A 19,255-nucleotide genomic window follows, 5' to 3' on the forward strand; every position below is an offset into this window, starting at 1 on the left:
CTTACATTTTCTTACAGAGATTCCGGCCTGTTATGTAGCGTATGAAGTAGTAAAATGTGAAAAGAAATCTTCTATCGCCTTTGAATGGTCTTTATAGCCATAAATTCTTCGTTTTCCGCGTCGCGAAGAACCATTGTGCAACCCGTTATTCGAATTTTTTTTTCAAAAAAAAAAAAAACTATACCAGTCTTTTCCCTCCATACACAAATGTGTCTCACCGCTGGAAACACACTGTGTGGCTTAGATAAAATAAATAAATATAAGAAACGGAATAAAAAAAGGTAATAGGTAAAAAGCGTGGTGGATAAGAAAAGTGCGCATGGGAGCAGAAGTCCTGCGTAACGGACATCGTAAGGTGCCTGTCTTCTTACCTAACAAGAGATGTTCAACAGATGGAAAGAGATCGCTCTTACGGTAATGGATGCCCCCCCCCCCAAAAAAAAAAAAACAAAAATCAGGCACTGCGCCTTGCTCCTGACCAGGTTGCAGAAATTAGGTGCCTTTTTTCATCTTCTAACCACTACCACCACCACCTACCGCACTCCCCACTCCCCCAAAAGTGTTGTTTCTTTGTTAAATAAACGAACAGTTCATGCACACTATACAGCCGGCATTCAGGAAGAACAATGTGTGTTTGTGTCAGTCGTAGACAAAAAGACGAGAATTCTTGCTAGATCCTCATGATCCTTTCGAAAAAAATGTTTGTTAGAAGCTAGTGTGTAATGTTTGATTGGCGAAAAAAAAATCTTCGAAGTTTTTGTCATACCTGTCGCTCTCAAATTCTGAGTCATACACTGCAGAGCTGCATGAAATGGCTGGAGCTACAGCGTGACTGCGAAACGCTAACGAGAGCGCGAAAAAAAAAAAGAAGCTTAACTGGCAACCTCACAAAAGGCGATTCGTTCGGTTGGACGACCACAGACACCCGACTGGGCCTTAACACCAGCGCATCGCACAACAGGCCGTTTCCTTAGCTATATAGTGTTACGAGAAGAATATATTACGGTATGACCAGAAAGGGGTTTCTGTGTTGTCACTTATTCGTTGACCCTCGTCCCAGTAACAACAGCACAACCATTAAGTAGCCGCTTTCAGCTGACTTCGTAGAATGCACCGCTGGCCTCAGGCTACAAGAGTCTACCCGGCCCTGCTTCGCTTCAGCGTCTATGACGGTAACTGAGGGTAAAACAAGTCTTTCTTTGGCACACACAACCGCAATCGTGACGACAGCACCGTACACGCGTTTCAAAGGGCGTGCCGCGCGCAAAGCTGCGCCGACATGGCCGCCATGACCAAGGTCAGGTGATCGAAGAGCGTTGGCCAGAAGAATGACTGATGCTTGCCCAAGGTCGGGGTCGACGCGGCGTTGCTGTACTTGGAGCTGCCGTAGCGGGGGAAGTCCACCTCGGACTCGACCAGCCCTTCGTCCATCCGGGCCCAGGAACCGTTGTTAGGCTTCGGCTCGAGGCCGAGCGCGTGGCACATGAAGTTGTAGTGGTCTACGTTGACCAGTGGTTTGACCACGTAGTCTCGCTTGATGCCTGTTGCAATGAAAAAGCGAAATACGTAACTAAGAAAGTGAAGATGGCCTTATCAGTATTGTGTTTTCTAGAGTAATATTATACGTGTTGACAGGCTGATTAGGGCACAGTTTCAAAGAAAAACAATGCAAAATACGAACAGCATACGATGGGCTGCGAGTCAATGTGTCGATTCTCGCCCTTGTATTTCGTCCGATTTATGAGTTACCGTTCTTAGAAATTGCTATTGAGAACACGGTTTTAGCAATTTCAAAAATAGTCTGCTGAAGAGACATTTTCCGCGAGCGAAATAAAGGGACATATAAGAATAGTACACTGTGCACTACTCTGCTAAACACAAATGAACACACTTCTCAACACTGATAAAGCATGCATTCATTAGGTTCTTATTCAATAACCTTGGAAATAATTATTATTTTGGTAGAAACGCGAAGGGGTTGAGGCTATTTAATGGCCCCTGGGCTCGTCTTGATGCGCATACCGACTGAACAAGTCATACTGAAGACAGGCCGCTGAGCATTACCACGAGGTCTTCACATGCAGTAGTCATTTCAGACATGACTTTCTAAATAACTTTCCGCATAGGAGAGGTAGACATCATAGCGGAGGACGGCCACTCTTTATCTCTTCGCTAGGTAAAGCAAAGCAGAGCCGAAAACATTTAAAAATCTAGATTACGAAACGTGCCAACAAATGGCCCATAGAAGCTCAATTTAACACAATATGAACGGGACATTAGAACACAAACACTTTCATGGCAAGCAACAACATGGCACAAAAAAAGTGACAACACAGCATTTTATCGCCGCCGCTCACAGTTCTCTTCAAGTTCGGGCATGTCTGAAATACAACACGCATTATAAGAAGCAAGCCCCAACTATGTAATCGTTAGAGTCTTTTTCACTTTCGTCATATAACTTGAGTGAACGCCGTATTTCATGTCCTGAACAGCACCGCTAAACCACTGTCGAATCTCATGAGATATCATGTGTCTCGTCAACAGGCAAGTTTTCGTCATCTTTTCTAGTATAGTATCACGTGTGCTGCGTTTAGGCAGTGGGAAAGACATAATAACACGTGCTTTTAGACTTTCTCCGTATCAATTCAAACAAAGGAATTAGAAATAGTGAGCTCATCTCTTAAAGTTATCTGTGCTACACCTTAGAATGTAAGACGACGTTTTGTTAAGCTCAAGGGCGTCCTTTCTTTCAATGAATTTCAATTTAAGCGAAAGGCAATAAAAGATGACTCGTCTCTCTACATTTCGATGCACGTTATAATGATACCAGGGGTTTAACGTCCCAAAAGCAATATACGATGGTGTTTAACGCCGTAGTGGAGGACTCCAGAAATTTCGACCGATTGGTGTTCAGTGCACTGACATGGCATGCGCGTTAAAAAAGCCGGAACGGTCCGATAGTCTTGAGGTGCCTAATACAGCGTTCTTCAAAAACACACGGTGGTTTCAGCGCGTAAACGTCAGTGTTGAGCGTGGAGCACATTCGGGGGCCGGTCTTTCGTATGCTGTCGTCATCGCTTGATATGTGGCATATCGAGTGCGCACTCGGGCCACGAGTTCTTTTTGTTCTCCTCCTCTTGAGGATCTCTTATCATCATGAGAGCAACAATGCGCTTGATGTATACATAACTCAGGTAATATCACTTATAAAAAAAGAGATCAAGCAAGCAATATGTAGAAAGAGAAAAAAAAAGTTGGGAAGAAATAGAGAAAAAAGAGGACAAAGGCAAGAAGAGAGCAGGATAGAAAACGAAAAAACAAACATAAGGAACAAAGAGACACTCTTAGTGCGAAGCTTCTTTGATTTTTCAGTCTTGATTCCAAAAAATTGAAGATAAGTTCCGCATTCTAGTATAGGCAGCATATGTCATTTGTATACTACGACATTACTTTTTTTACAGGCTTTAGCGTCAGGAACACGCTCAGCGCGTCCACTTCCCTTCAGCAGGGGCTGTTCAGAGTCTTTGGACGGCTCTTCGATTTTTTTTTTTTCGTTTTCCGGGTTGGCCGCGAATGACGATAACGTACCACGTGACTTTCTCTGCTCGTCGTGACGGTGCGCAATATCGGCAATATCGGTGCGCTGCTCTGCGCTGTCACGTGCTGTCACACCTGTCACACCATTGCGCCCGTTCGCAAGCGTATGTGGTGCCAGCCAAGCTCTCCTCGGCGCGAAAAAATTGGTGCAACGAACGCAGGCCTATGCAGACATGTACCAAACTTGTAATTTGGCTTGTGGTTTACCCGTGGTCAGTGATGAAAAGTATAATCTTGCATCGACAACCGAAGCAATCTTGATAACAGAAAGTAACATCAGTGATACCTTTCTCGTGCCTTCGGGCATTTTCGTCGTCGAGCAACAGCAGCAGTTGCAGCAAGATTCCAGTTGAGTTGGACTTTTCGCCCCATCGGGGAGACGGCAGCAATGCACAAGGCATGAACGAAGTTGACTAGGTAAGGGCAAATAAATTTTTCAAATATCTTGTTTTTTGATAAATTATGATTTATAACTTCCTGTTGAAGCCCTGAGGCTGAATGTTCAGGCCTCAAGCTAATGTGCGCGACTGTATACTGTTTAACGCTAAAAAACACGGCATGAAAACAAAAAGAGTGGCGAGTAGATGCAGTTATATTGCATACATACGCGTTCCGTACTTTTGTAACGTGCTTTTTTTTTTAAAGAGTTGTAATTCGACTGGTTCGATCTTTACGCGCGTCACCTAAAGAATGCACACATGCCCCGCCGCGGTGGTCTAGTGGCTAAGGTACTCGGCTGTTGACCCGCAGGTCGCGGGTTCAAATTCCGGCTGTGGCGGCTGCATTTCTGATGGAAGCGGAAATGTTGTAGGCCCGTGTGCTCAGATTTGGGTGCACGTTAAAGAATTCCAGGTGGTCAAAATTTCCGGAACCCTCCACTACGGCGTCTCTCATAATCATATGGTGATTTTGGAACGTTGAACCCCACATATCAATCAAAGAAGGCACACGTTGACCACCTACGTCTGCCTACGATGTACCTTTCGTTTCTTTTCTGGTACTTCTTATTCATCTATAAAGAATCGAAGTCACGTTGTTAACACGATGAAGTCGTCAGTTCTCGGGATGCAAGACTGCACGAACAGCGTCTGTTTTTTCTCGACTCTGCGTCCGTTTTAATGACGACATGCAAAACACAAATGAAGAAGAATTGAAAGCTGGACTACGTGATGACAGTTTTTTAGCATAGAAAGCGGCGAAACCACGATGTGGACCAAGAAAAAAAAAGGTGACAAACCATGGCACTAACTTGTAGTTGAACGTTTATTAAAAGCACATGGCATGAAATAATTATTTTGCATGATATCAAGTTTACTTTTCTAGATAATAGAATATCTTAACAATACCTTTCTTGCAGATTACGTGTGGCTTTTTTACGCGTTTTTTTTTCATATGCAAGAGTAAGCTGTTCTGCCCCCCCCTCCCTTTTTTCATTGATTTGCTTTAAGAAGGTCACATGGGTGTTAGGGTGACAGTATTCAGTGCAGTGGTTTGTCCCCCCCCCCCCCCCCCTTCCCTTTTTTTTTGGTCTACGTTATGATTGCGCCTTGTGACCGTATCTTCGAAAACACCACGAGTGAGCCTGGAATTAGGAGCTATAGACAACACTGTGACAAGGAGCAACAATCTTGACTTCTGAGAGTGCCGTACAAGTGATGCGAGTAGCCAACGCAGGCAGATACGGTCACCCTATTGCTGCCTTTACACCTTGTTGGATAAGCGGTTACGGTGCTTGGCTGCTCACTCGAAGGTCGCGCGTTTGATCCCCGCCGCGGCGGTCACATTTCGAAGGAGGAAAAATGGTGGAGGCTCGTATATTGTGCGATGTCAAGAGTAGGTTAAAGAAACCAGTTAGTCGAAATCTCTGGAGCCGGCCCCTTTACAGAGTTTCTCACAATGGAACCGTGGTTTTGGAACGTAAAACTCCAGGTAATATTATTTTACCTAGTTTACTTTATCTTGTAAACGCTGCCCTTGTATGTGCTCCAGCATATCTTATCGGCTGCACGATACCGGTCACCGATTACGTTCTCAATTTACGAATACAATTCACCCGTTCGCGAATTAGCCGTCAAGCCACAGATCGTGACAGATAATCATCAACCAGCCTAATTTGGGTACACTGTAGTATTGAGGCTTCTCTAAGAAAAGTTCCATGTTGCCCGTGTTGCATCAGCTGGCGCTATCTTGTGCGTTCAAGATTTCCGTACTCCATTACTGCACGCAATTCACTCGATGGTGTTGAGCTTCTCTTGGCAACCATCGTGTTCTAGCATACCATCGGTGGTTATCTGCTACAGATCTTTTCCTAATATAATTTTGTTCAGAATGCCGGTTGAACAATTTGTATTGATAACGTGTTCTAAATCACACGGCCATCGCCAATTTTCTCAACATCACGCCTGCAATATTTCTTTTCTATTCTTTTTTCTCGTGGCTGGTGTGAGGCACACCAGCCACGAGAAAACACTGACTTTGCGTATTCAGGAAGTGGATTTCACAAACCTGGGCCCTGAGCGTAGAAGATGGTTCTCATCTCGGGAAGCTCAGGATCGTAGCCGTGGTAGCCGAAGAAGCGTTTCTTGTGGTTCACTTTTGTTTTGGTGTTGTCGCTTAGCTGGAATGGAGATTGAGAGAAAGGCGCTTGCTGCTGAAGATGTGGGATCTCGCATGCTGTGATCGAGCCACAGCATCATTTTCTCCATGATTAATAAGTAAAATACTACGGCGTTCCTGTTATCTCGTCATGCTTATACGAACGAATGTACCTTAAACGTAACACGTGGCTCTGCTTGTTACAGCAAGTAGACATGGTCATTGAATTAAGTCCTTCATTAAAATTGATTATCATATATATCAGGCAAGCAGGCTGCCCGAAAACTTTTCAGCTGGCCTGCTTTTACGGAAGGTTTAGCTGCCTGCGAAGTGGGTCAATCGTTGGCGTCATGTCCACAGGCTTCGCTGCAGCGACACTACGGGGCATGACGTCAACAACTAAGCAGCTTAAAACTAGCACGTCTTTGGTAACGAAGCGCCCATGAGAAAGATAGGCACCCGTGAGTTAGAAACTTTGGGCAGGATGCCACAGGCGGCATCTGCTCATTTAACCTATCCTTACATTATATTCCAATCGAGTTATGCTATACGAAAGCAATTGAGATCAGTGGCAAGCAGTAACGAAAGATCAAGGGCACTTTCAGTGTTTCTCACATATTTTGTACCGTACACATCTCACCGGCAAAATGAAGTACTTGGGCGTGGTCATAAGAAACAGAGGCAGCACTCGTGGACTGTGCTTGATGTGGTATCTCGCTGGAATCTCGTCCTTGGTGTAGACCTGCAGGCCTTCTACCCGAGCATCGATCAGGGCACGATGCAGCTGGCGGGACGCGAACCAAAAAAAAAAAAAAGGAAGAAAGGCAGAGATGAGTAAAGGAGTGAGTCAAAGTGTGCAAATAGAAGGCGTCCAACCTCAAGAGGCCAGAAGAGAGTAGCGACTGCTTCTGGGCCGATATCGACATTTTGCCAGCAGCCACCGATTGGACTCGTTAACCCTCGAAACAAAGTGACGCAGCTGGCATGCTATAGGCCTAAAGCTCCTTTTATTATATATGCTGGTAGCACTAGTCCGAGCACCATGTGGGAGGTGATTTGATACACTCAGGGCAGTGCTCACAGAGATGTTTTTGTGTGTATATAGATATAATATGCAAATGTTTTTTTTCCTAGCCACTTGTTCTCTTGTTCAGCCGAAGTTCGTTTCGAAATAAAACGTGCGAGAACGTACAAATGCAGTTCGACGTATGCCCAAATAGGGGAAGAAAACAAGTCAAACAACAACGCAAAAGAGGACGCCCTCTCTCAATATCTCACATCGAACTATATGGCGAAGGAGCAATGATTCGTATAGAAGTCTGGTGCACCAAAAGCTGCCGGGATCAAAAGTTGAAAAAATGACTTATTCTACCGACAGCCTCAAAATATTGCTTACCCAATCCCTATTTTTTCCCCAAAGCTTTTTGATACCAGAACAAAAAAAGAAACAAGATGACGTGTATGAAACTATAACTGCGGAAAAGAAATTTTATAATTTTTTTACCTCTACTTGTTCACGAATTTAAGGAAAGTAAGGCGTAAAATGTTTTATCGCACTTTACTGTGATATGTACCTGTAGTCTGTCTGAAGAACTTTCGAAAAACAGCGTAAAGTGATGCGAGGATATTGGGTAACTTAAAGACTAGGTACTTTACTGAGGGTTAGCTTTAAAATCTGTAACAAATGCTATTTAGGAACAGCAGTATCTAATTTATGCGTTTGAATTTTGTTTCTCTAAAAATACACTTCACTTTTCTGATCACCTAATTTGTACAATTTCTTTATGGGGCGACTTAATTCAGAATCTTGGTAATTGAACACGAATAGCTTCAATAAGTGCAAAAAATTTCCTTAAAAAATTTTAATGGTTACATATAACAAATATTTCTGCATTTCACACACGTATTTCAAGAATAAACGTGCGTTGTCGGGCCGCCTAGATGCTGTTCATAAAACGTAGGAAGCCGCCTTTAATCAAGATTGCGCGCTTACCCTTCTCGATGGCGCGAAGTGCAAGGTGCTTAAGAAGTTCAACAAACCACTAGGTGTACTAGCTGCAACGGTTATTTATGTTATTGTAGAATCAGAGCCTGTGAGGATTGAAGTCCTCTTTTGTTTGATAAATTTTCCCATTTGGTTATATTTCGAGCTCCTTTCGCTCCTCACCCTTACGGTACGAACGAGTTGAAAGCCGTCAAAGCGGATGGTATAAGTGAGAAGGGGACATCGCGCGTGCACAACCGCACGCACTAAGTCATCGTGGCATAGAAAGTATCACTCTGATTGTAGCCATGAGGAATGTTCGGAACGCGGGGTGTCGCTGGAGATAAAGCCCAAACTCCATAAGCGCGAAAATGCACGCGACAGCGACGAGCGACGCTATGAGCGACGAAACAGGGCGTTCGCGCGACGTGTCGCGTGCTCGTTTTCGCGCGATCGCTCGGTTCTCCAGATTTGGAAACCGTCCCTCATCGCCCGGAAGTGCTGGGCTCAAGCAGCCAATAGCGAAAAACCGGAAAAGACGAAGACTACATAGGTGCACGTGACCCTGCCCGAGTCACGTATGCGCAACAAGAAATAACGCAATGTTTATTACGCACGCGCATATAAAAATGCTGTAAGGCAATAATAAACACTTTCCGTTCCATTACACAACAATATATCTTATTTTTTAATTGGAAACCGCTCGCTACGCGGTTTTCTTGGTGCGAGTTGACGGCCTCATGCCAGCAACAGTGGAATTCGCTCGCCGAAGCCGTCGCGTGAATGAGGTTTGCCTGCGCTAGCGACTGATCGCGCGACGCCGATCTACGTCGCGTCGCTCGTCGCTGTCGCGTGCATTTTCGCGCTTATGGAGTTTGGGCTTAACGTGTTTTCTTCAAGGCCTTAAGGAAAACAAGATCGCCTGCCGAAACGCTGCCTTCAACGACACGCGGTGTTTCGAAAATTTCTGATCTCTTTAAGTTGCCATCATCATCTAATTCTTACCTGGTTATCTCATCGTCAATATAGAAATTTTCGCTTGGGACTATATTTTACGCGAACGCGTCTAACAATAGAACAAAGTACTTACCGGTCGGAACATGTCCTTCCTCGGAAGCACCATGGAATGCGACCCGAAATTGAGCATGTACTTAATGTACGGCGAGTACTTGTCCAGCATGATGTCGGTGGTGGACTCGGGCCCCGTGTTGGCAATACCATGATCCGAGACTACCATGAGAGTCACCTGCAAATACATTAAAATTAATGCCACTGCAGTAATTAAGCTTGGCCATAAATGACACCGTAAGCTTGTCTTGCATTGAAATAGTGAAATATTGGTAACATTGGCAGTTTACCATTTGCTAGTCTACTTAATGAATATTAGTCTTTTTTTCTTTTTGTAGCCATGTTTGCGAACGCTGGCTTTTAAAACCTACACAATAATGACGTATACGTATACGTTAGAGAAGGTATAAATTTGCTACGGCTAATAACACGCTTCGGTTAATGCATCACGCCGCACTGCTATCGATAATGTACGTGATGCTTGTCCTGTGTTTTTGTTCTTACTGCTCCCTTTGCGAACAATTTCGATGCTGGTTCCTGATAACCTTGTGCAGCGCAGCTCGCCCACAGCAGGGCTTGCGGGGCAAAGTTGTTTTTCGCTTTCTCGCTTCATTGCCAATATTTCGATAGCTTATACCAACGGGGACAGGGTGACGAAAACCTGTCGAGACGCTGCCAATGCAGCATGGCTTGTCGGCTGGTGTTGTGACGCTATAACATTAGAGCTTAATTTCTTATCATATGTTTATACAGATTCTTCATCGATCAGCTACATTTTTTAAGATATTTTCATACAATTGTCCCTTCAGTATAACAGAAACTGATGGCAATATCATATCGCAAGATCTACATATATGCTGCCTCAATAGTGGTTGAAAATCGTGAAGTGGTATTAAAGCCAAAGAAAGATTTAATTTCATCATAATTACGTACTCTGTAGCCATAATACCTGTTTGCCACACCTATATTTTAAAATGCCCTACTCCCGAACAGGAAGGGGCACGCAGTCAGCCCCATACATTGACATAATAGGGAGGGGGGGTGCTGCCATGAACCTTCGTCCCCTCCTACGCATGCCTAGGCTAACTAAATGGTTCTGGTGGGACGTCACTACAACTTTCTCTGTCAGTGTTGGACGAGCCAGTGATAGATCTCGATCGGGAGAATGAGGATTTAGGTAGACTTTGGAAGTGAATTCAAATATATTCTGAACGTTTGCTGTGTCCGATCATTCGACCATTCAGGGGAGTGTCCTTACATACAGAGAAAATTCAAAAGAGGCTTGTTATTGCCTCTAATTTTAAGGGCATCACTCGTTTAAGCGTTTTCAAGTAGCTTGTTACGATAAGTTCACAATTCAAACTTTGAAGAGAAGGCGGACGCACATTGCGCAATACGAGTTCTATATAATTGGTAAGCATGCTGACCTTTTGTGTGAGGTTTAGGGCTTCTAACTGGTCAATGAGATAATTCAAATGGTGGTCGAATTCCACCAGCGCTTTGTGTCTCTCCTTGCTCTCTGGACCGCGGTGACGACCTGTAAATACAAGGAAATGTCTGTTTTAGAAATTTATTTTATTTATTTATTTATGGTACCCTCAGGGCCCGAAGGCATTACAGAGGGGAGTGGCAATACAAAATAATACAGCAAACGGCAAAACGTAAAGGAAAAGAAGGGAAAATACAAAGCGATTGGCAAAAACACACAGTAACAAAGAATTAAATGTAGTAGCGGTAATACATTACAACGATTTTGTTAAAAAAAAAAAACGGCAAAACGGCAAAACGTAAAGGAAAAGAAGGGAAAATACAAAGCGGTTGGCAAAAACACACAGTAACAAAGAATTAAATGTAGCAGCGGGAATACATGACAACGATTTTGATAAAAAAAAAAGCACGACATATATAACACGAAGCAAAATCAAACATCGCAAAACATGTTTTGCAAAAAGGCCCTAAAACGTGATGTATCGGTAATAGCCGTAGCTGATTGTGGTAGTAGATTCCATTCGGATGTGGTTCTTGGAATGAAGGCATGCGAATAGGTTACGGTTCTGCAGCGGGGAACATGAACTTTTTGCAGATGGTCCAATCTGGGTGATATGAATGAGGGGGGTTTAATAAACTGTTCACGAAGATTTTTGCTATGATAAAGTTTATGAAGGAGACTGAGTCGGGCTATTTTACGCCGAATGGCGAGTTCAGGAAGGTTGAGCTGGGACTTCATTAAGGTAACACTGGCCGTGCGGTTATAATTGGCTAAAATGAAGCGAACTGAACGATTCTGGACTGCTTCTAATTCATGTGTAAGTGTAGTGCCACCAGGATCCCAGACGGATGATGCGTATTCAAGTGATGGACGAATATAAGTAGTGTAAAGAAGTTTCTTAAGGGATGAGGGCGCCATGTAGAAGTTCCTGCGAAAATACCCGAGAGAACGGTTAGCCTTGGCGATGATGTGCTCCACATGGTGGTTCCATGACAGGTTACTGGAAATATGAACACCTAGGTATTTGTAAAATGAAACAGACTCGAGGTGGGTATCATTGAGATGATAATCTGGATACGCAAGTGAGGTGCGGCACACACGCATTGCTTTGCATTTTGAAATGTTTAGTTCCATGTTACATAATTGACACCAGGTAAATATGTTATTTAAATCCGTCTGGAGCGAGGTAACATCATTTTGGTTAGTTATTTTCCGATAAATTACACAGTCATCTGCGAATAGGCATACCTTTGATGAGACATTAGTTGGCAGGTCGTTCATGAAAATTAAGAACAGTAAGGGTCCCAACACAGAGCCTTGGGGAACACCCGAGAGCACCGGCTGGACGGGGGAATCAATGTTGTTAGCAGAAACAAACTGTGTTCGGTTGGAAAGAAAGGCTCGAATCCAGTTAAACACGTTAGGGTCTAGGTTTAAGTGTTTCATCTTAAGAAGTAGTAACTGATGACTGACCTTATCGAATGCCTTAGAATAATCTAAAAAAATACAGTCAATGGTGAATCCAGAATCGAGTAGGACATGCAGGTCGTTTGTAAAGACTAAGAGCTGCGTTTCGCAAGAAAAATTCTTGCGGAAACCGTGTTGCGAGGGTGTGAAAAACTGGTTAGACTCGAGAAAGTTAACAAGGTGGGTGAAAATGATATGCTCAAGTATTTTGCACGGGACAGATGTCAGTGAAATTGGACATCTGTCCAATTTCACTGTCAGGAGAAATATGTCAGGAGAAATATGTTTAGAAATATCAGCAGGAACAACTCCGCCAGCAGATGAAACATTGGTTGATGCATACGGTAAGCCTATTCGCAGAAAATTTCTCGAAACGATCGAAGATTTTGTCACACTACGAATCACCATTCTGTCGCAACGCTAGAAATTTGCTTCGCGAGCCCGCTCATTTATTTAATGCCAGCTGAAGTTATGTAATCAGAACGAGGTTGTTCTTGTTATAAATATTTGGGAGTTACACGTGAGGCTGAAGTACCGTTACAGGAACCGAGACTCCTAAGTACCACTGAAGTCTTGGTTGTTGTCGGGACAACTGATCTCCTGCTCAAATGTATAGAAATTAAGCCGAGAAGAGCATTTATAACAAAGCTCCCGAATACAATTGAAAGCACTTCACCTCTTTTGAAGAGTCAAAATTAAATTAAAAATATAACCTGGCGTTTACAAATTCGTCACATTGCACATAAAGCAAATATCACTTCTATAAACCACATTACGAGTCATGGGCAAACTCGCGCGCGCGCGCACCCCCCCCCCCCCCACACAAACACACAAAAAAAAAAGGAGAATAGCTTGAATTGCAGAACACATTTCCAACCTGCTACTGTTGGCCAAGGTGAGGTGAAACGAGAAATATAGAAATAAAAAGCTGTAAAAGCTGCAGATGTAGGTGAATATGTTATCGTACAATAAGTTTCTTTTTGCGCGCTGTCCTATGCGTGGCGCTCGTGGTCGTTTTGCTAGCTATGCCTATACCAAATTTGGTATTACTTGAAGTGGATAGACGACAACGGTAAATGACACGTTAAAACATGATAATCATGGCATGCATGTCATGTAAAAAATGACTACATGCTACGATCATAGCACGCTCGCAGAAGTTTCACTAGTTCCGCATATACCCAATTTGGTGTCACGTGACGTGAATACATGACGAAAGTACATGACACATTCAAACATGATAATCATAATATAGAAGTCATGTACTGTATAATTTACTTCCACCTCGGGACGATGTTCTGATTTTAAATTGGCATATCGACCTTCCTCATTCGTCCTTCCCATATCATCGATTCCCACTGTACATGGGATCTGCCAATTTTTAAGAAATGACATCACAATCACGTCTGTTTATAACGCCCGCCCAACAGTACTTGCCACTGTGGAACCTGAAAAGGGGCATGACGTAAACTTGCTTCGAATGTTTCAGCGAGAAATCACGCAGTTTTCCGTCATGCGATCTCCAAGATGGCCGTGTTGCTGTCGCTGTCACACACTGAACTTAACAAAACCTGTGATTTTTATTATTTTTATTGTTTGTCTCGTACACATTTCACAAGCGTTGATTCAGCGGGGTGCACCCTAACCCTGGCTATACCTCTTGAATTCGTCTCATGCGGGCGTTCAGACGTCTAAATGATACACAGAAAAAGGGCATCGTTATACTTATCTGGAGCTTAGAAATTAACGCCGAACGTTATGGAAAGGTCCCACGTAAAACTTTTTTATACAAAAGTGTATGTTGTCACAATGTTCTCGCATTTTTTTCGTGTGCGCTAGACTTCCCAGTTACATGTCCCGCCCAAATATTTTGGACGTTTCTAGAAGTTGTGTCATTGGTTGGGTTCTCATACTGTGTAAATATCACTCTTGTACTTTTTAACAGAACCTGGTATTAGATAGCCAGCGAAATTTAAAGGGAATTCTTCGCAGCACACCAATTCACTTGGTGTATTTGATATCAGTTATTTTACTCCATTTTTTAGAACTAATTGACACAGCATGAGCTCTAATGAACACTGCTCACTCAGAACATTGACGATTCATGAATTTAACGAGAAACCTCTAGTGCATCAAAAAAGCCTGCGTCACGCTGCTTGTAGTTATTGAATGACTGGAAGTGTCTAGATTGGCATGCCCGATTAAAATACTTCCCAGTGGGATCAGTTATGACAAGTTGTTGGGCGAATTCATTCTTTATTTCGTTCCTGTTATTATTCACACGTAATATCCAAGTAAAATTATAGTAGATATAATTTTGATGCTGCTATTATCTGATAACGGCTACCCCTTTTGCCTAATTATTAGCAAAAAAAGCCAGAAATAAAAGCATTTATCCTATTTACTTAATACCAACATGCTCAGGTCGGCCTACCGGTAGTACGAACATCTACGCAATAGTCAGATGCCATTTTCACATTGGAAACATCTTTGGTATTTTCATTTTTACACTTTCCTAGCGCACGTGCTCCTAAATAACATTGAACACATTCCAGTGCTCAGCCGTAATTGGTAGCGTAATAGAGCTCGCACTGTACTAGAGGGCTGTGGAGTTATTTGGACCAACAAGTTTTGTTTGAGCTAAATTGAAGTACTTGTGCGTATTTTCACACTAACTCAATTGCACTTTTTCGTACATGAAAAAAACGCCTTTTCTGCGTGTACATATGATTTACGCTTACCGAAGTATGCGACTGCGCCGTATTGAAGCATGGCCAAGCTGAGCTCGTCGGTGTCGAATACCTCGAGCACCTCGTCCAGCTTGTTCCGGAAGTCGTGGTCCAGGGAGCGCCAGCCCGGAACGGGACGCTGGGGCATGCAGATGGCCGGCCGCGTCCTGTTCAAGGCCACCTCGCAGCCAGGCCACCTGTGGTGCGAGTGAATGGGGCAATATTATTCTATGAAAAAAATAAAAGGACTTCATTTGACTCTTCTACTGTACATGTGAAAGTGCCATGTGTAGCACTCCCATTATGGAGAGGCGCGTTGACTCTCTAAAGAAGGGCTTTCAAACACGTGGACCGCGGACACTTTGAGCCCCGCCATGGTGGTCTAGTGGCTAAGGTACTCGGCTGCTCAACCGCAGGTCGCGGGATTGAATCTCGGCTGCGGCTGCTGCTTTTTGGATGGAGGCAAAAAAGCTGTATGCCCGTGTGCTCAGATTTGGGTGCACGCTAAAGAACCCCAGGTGGTCAGAATTTCCGGAGCTCTCCACTACGGTGTCTCTCATAATCGTATTGTGGTTTTGAGACGCTAAACCCCGCATATCAATCATCAGCGGACACTTCGATAGCAGCCCACCGAGCACATGATGGTCTTCATTCCATTTTTTTTTTCAGGAAGTTTACTGATGAGTTAAACAGACGTGATTGGTCTCAATCATCTTTTCTTGAGGCACCTCATGTCCTGACCGTGCTGTAAAGCACAACTGTGGAACAAAAACTGTGTATTTCAGGATCGGCGTCCAGATTTCAGTAATCCTGGATATCAGTATGTACATGTTTCTTGCATCTAATCCCCTTCATTATTGATTGTTATCATACATTTCATTTAAAAATGCTTTGTTTCCAATGGCAACGTTAGTTGAAATTTCGGAGTTCAGCTACGAACTTTGTTTTTCTTCTGGCCCTCGCAGGTCTTAATTTCGACCAACTAGATGAGGGAAGTTTAAAACTCCTGCTCAAAAGTGAGCTCTACACACGTTGCTATTGCATGTATAAAAGGTGAGCCAAAGAGCCCTAATAAAAGTCCTTGGAAGTGTTTAGCGGATACCACGCTTCTCAAAAGAATGACGAAAAATAGCACAGCGAATGACCGCCTACTACACAAATAAACTCATTAATATTGACCTAGCAAGTGCGCTTGCAGTAGTTACTCAATGAGTGTTTCGAAAAGGCTCTGAAATCGGCCGCTCTTGTAGCTTTCGCTGTGACTGTGCTGCGCCTTCCGGGCAGGCCTGGCGTTTTTTAAAGACGGTAGTCTTTCTTGGGGACCTTCGAGTAAAAAATTTTAGTCTGTGTGTCTGTCTGTACGTTTGTCTGTTTGTCCGCCCTTAACGGTACTCTAAACGGCATCAAAGTGGCCAAACAATAATCCAAACGGCCGACCCCATCCGCAGTGCCCGCCAATATTGCTCAAAGTTCAGCTTCATACTTGTGCGATTGTCAAACATAAAGCAATTATGGCGCATATATGAGGCACCATAACAACACGTCAATAATATGTATGTGTATTTTTTACCAGAAAGTGAAGACAACTTGTCATGTGTTTGATGTAAAAACAAGAAGTATGGCCATCACAAAAAAAAAGGAATTAAGAATTGACGGTGAACATATGGAATCAAATGCAACGGAAAGTCAGACCTTATCACCTCTTTCTCAATCTACGTGGTGTATAAATACATAGTGAATTGGACAGCAGGACCAGAATCAACAAAGACCACCTTTATGAATGTGTATCAGGAAACAAACTAACAAAAAAACCCTAACCAAGTTCTCATATATAGACACATTTCTGACTATGTTCAAGTACCTGCATTAAATACCTGAATATAAGCCCAATACGCACAAGCTTACCTTTCCAACATTTTTGTTTACAAGAAACTGGTGCTTGTTTATGGTTCGAGGACGCGAAAATTTCGTGCCACAAATGTCTTAATCATTTCTCGCAAGGTGGATACATGTGTCCTTGTTTCCTACACAAATGCAATGTATCAGAGTTTATACTACTTTGTCAGTGTTCGAGTGTGCATCACAGATGACTGTGATTTACTTGAGAATAAGAACATTGCTGCAGCGTTCGCCAATAACGAAGTGATTTGACGTGAGAAGTTTAGTGAAGTCTTCTATCATAGCGAATGAACGAACGGACAAATGAATGAATGAATGAATGAATGAATGAATGAATGAATGAATGAATGAATGAATGAATGAATGAAACATACGTACCAGTAGACAGCAGATCTCAGCCTACGTCTTTCGGCAAGCAGCCAGATGGGCTCGGCGGCCTCCCACCAATGGGACCATGGCATCGAACTACCTGCCATCTGCACGCCCAAGAACAAGTCCCGCTTGTCCGTGTCATACATGGCATCTGCCACTATTCCATGGGACTCGGGATACAGGCCTGTAAGATACGGCGACGGGGGAAAATGCGAAAAAAAAATAAAATCAGTGTTCAACTCAACAATCCACAACGCATAATCTTCTAGTATTTGACGTTGCTTAGGATAAATTGTACGCTTGGCTCCTTTACGAAGCACGGGTCTGATGTCTTAATTGATCGTCTGTAGGACACTGTCAACGGGGACGCAGTTATTAAACACTTGCGCTGTACTTCGTTCAGTCTTAATTCTTCACTTCTTTCATTAATGCGTTGTTTACAAAAAGCACCAACAGTAATGCACCTGTTGTAGTTCATCAAATAAAGCATTGTTTCGTATTAAGATTCTCCTGCATAAAAGTCAAGTTGTCACTGCCAGTCGTTAAAGTAGTGGAAGCTACGGTTAAAAGCAAAGAATCATTTATCACCAGGCAGTTTGTTGTCTGGCATGTTCTTTATTTATACCTGTTTACCTCCACGTGTAGATCCCACACTCAAGGCAAAAGCGAGTCTTATAGTACGCTTCATTCAAGTGGCATTTCCACCCCGGTCTTTTGCCCCCTGGCATTTGCACCCCGGCATTTGCAACACGGTAGGCTGACTGCACATGAGATGCGTTCTTAGGATTATTTATTTTTAGGTTGGACTCCCGTAAAACTGAAACAGGAAATGTTAACAGATGGATTGCCACGCATTGCGGGTATCAATGTCATACAAAGCGGTCAGTGAGTAGCATGCCAGACTTCTTGTTTTTATCCAGGCTTTACGAACTAACTAAGCAATTGTGATTACGTTACGTATTTGTGTAAAGTGAGTAGTTGTAGGCGTACCGTTATTTTACCAGGCACACACAGCACAGTGGTGTGTAAAAATTGGCCCCGTATCTGCATGTTTCGCTGCAAATGTCGAAAGATGATAGTCTTGCGTGTGTAGAAAGTGAACGAAACGTTTATTTGATGGTCTGCGCGAGGAAATTGGAGATTGTATTCTGGAAGCGCTGCGTCATAGAGTCTCGATCCGTGCAGCAAAGGCGAGTGAGCGCATCGAGGCATGTTAGGCACGAGCGCCATCTGGATGTTATCTTCGAAAATAAAGGAAGGCGTGAGCACCCGCGGAGAAAGATGCCTGCCTGTCTCGGAAGCGATAAGGAGTAGAACGCAAAGCGACGGGCAGGTGCCACCACCGTGTTGTCTTAGCAAACCGTTGGAAGCACTTGCCTTTTTGTGCATCGCGTAGCACTGTCAGCGCAGCGTGATAAATGTTACGGTCCTTAGAATTATTTGTTTGTGCCTTCTCTAACACTGACGTGTTGTTATGGTGCCTCAGACATGCGCAATAATTGCTTTTTAATTGACAATCGCACAAGTATGAACGCTGAAACTTGAGAAATATTAGTGGGCGCTGCAGATGGGGTTGGCCGTATGAGGTATCGTTTGGTGCGTTTAGGCGAATCGTTACCATGGACAAACAGACAAGTGTGAAGACAGACAGGCAGACAGACAGACAGACAGACAGACAGACAGACAGACAGACAGACAGACAGACAGACAGACAGACAGACAGACAGACAGACAGACAGACAGACAGACGGACGGACGGACGGACGGACGGACGGACGGATGGACAGACCAGAATTTTGGCGCCGAAGGTCCCCAAGAAAGACTAATATCTTTAAAAGTATAATTTAGTGCGATGAAACATCGGCCTGCACGCCAGAGAAGACACGTCAGTTTTATCGTACAAACACCACGCTGTGGTGCGACAATGTACGTGTCATAATCAGTGGTCGGAGGCGCATTACAGCCACGCTTGTCTCTAGCTTGCGAGGACATGAGTGCGCATATAGAATTTGTGTTGCATTGATCTGGCATGAAAAAAAAAGAACTGGAAATTGA

At 43.6% G+C, this 19,255-nt stretch overlaps 1 protein-coding gene across 1 annotated transcript in view; it reads right to left on the bottom strand.

Moving 5' to 3' along the window:
* Window positions 1-798: 798 nt before the first annotated feature.
* The window catches only part of LOC142814578 (glycerophosphocholine choline phosphodiesterase ENPP6-like), an 86,850-nt gene continuing 68,393 nt past the window's right edge, over window positions 799-19,255 (bottom strand). The window contains exons 2-8 of the mRNA XM_075893530.1: window positions 17,207-17,384; window positions 14,942-15,126; window positions 10,672-10,781; window positions 9,267-9,422; window positions 6,833-6,976; window positions 6,103-6,214; window positions 799-1,541 (exon numbers count right to left, since the gene is read on the bottom strand). Coding sequence (XP_075749645.1) covers window positions 1,246-1,541; window positions 6,103-6,214; window positions 6,833-6,976; window positions 9,267-9,422; window positions 10,672-10,781; window positions 14,942-15,126; window positions 17,207-17,384 — 1,181 coding nt within the window. The 3' untranslated portion in view covers window positions 799-1,245. The remainder of the gene's footprint in view (window positions 1,542-6,102; window positions 6,215-6,832; window positions 6,977-9,266; window positions 9,423-10,671; window positions 10,782-14,941; window positions 15,127-17,206; window positions 17,385-19,255) is intronic.

This window comes from Rhipicephalus microplus, chromosome 4 (assembly GCF_043290135.1).
Source record: "Rhipicephalus microplus isolate Deutch F79 chromosome 4, USDA_Rmic, whole genome shotgun sequence".
Taxonomy (NCBI): domain Eukaryota; kingdom Metazoa; phylum Arthropoda; class Arachnida; order Ixodida; family Ixodidae; genus Rhipicephalus; species Rhipicephalus microplus.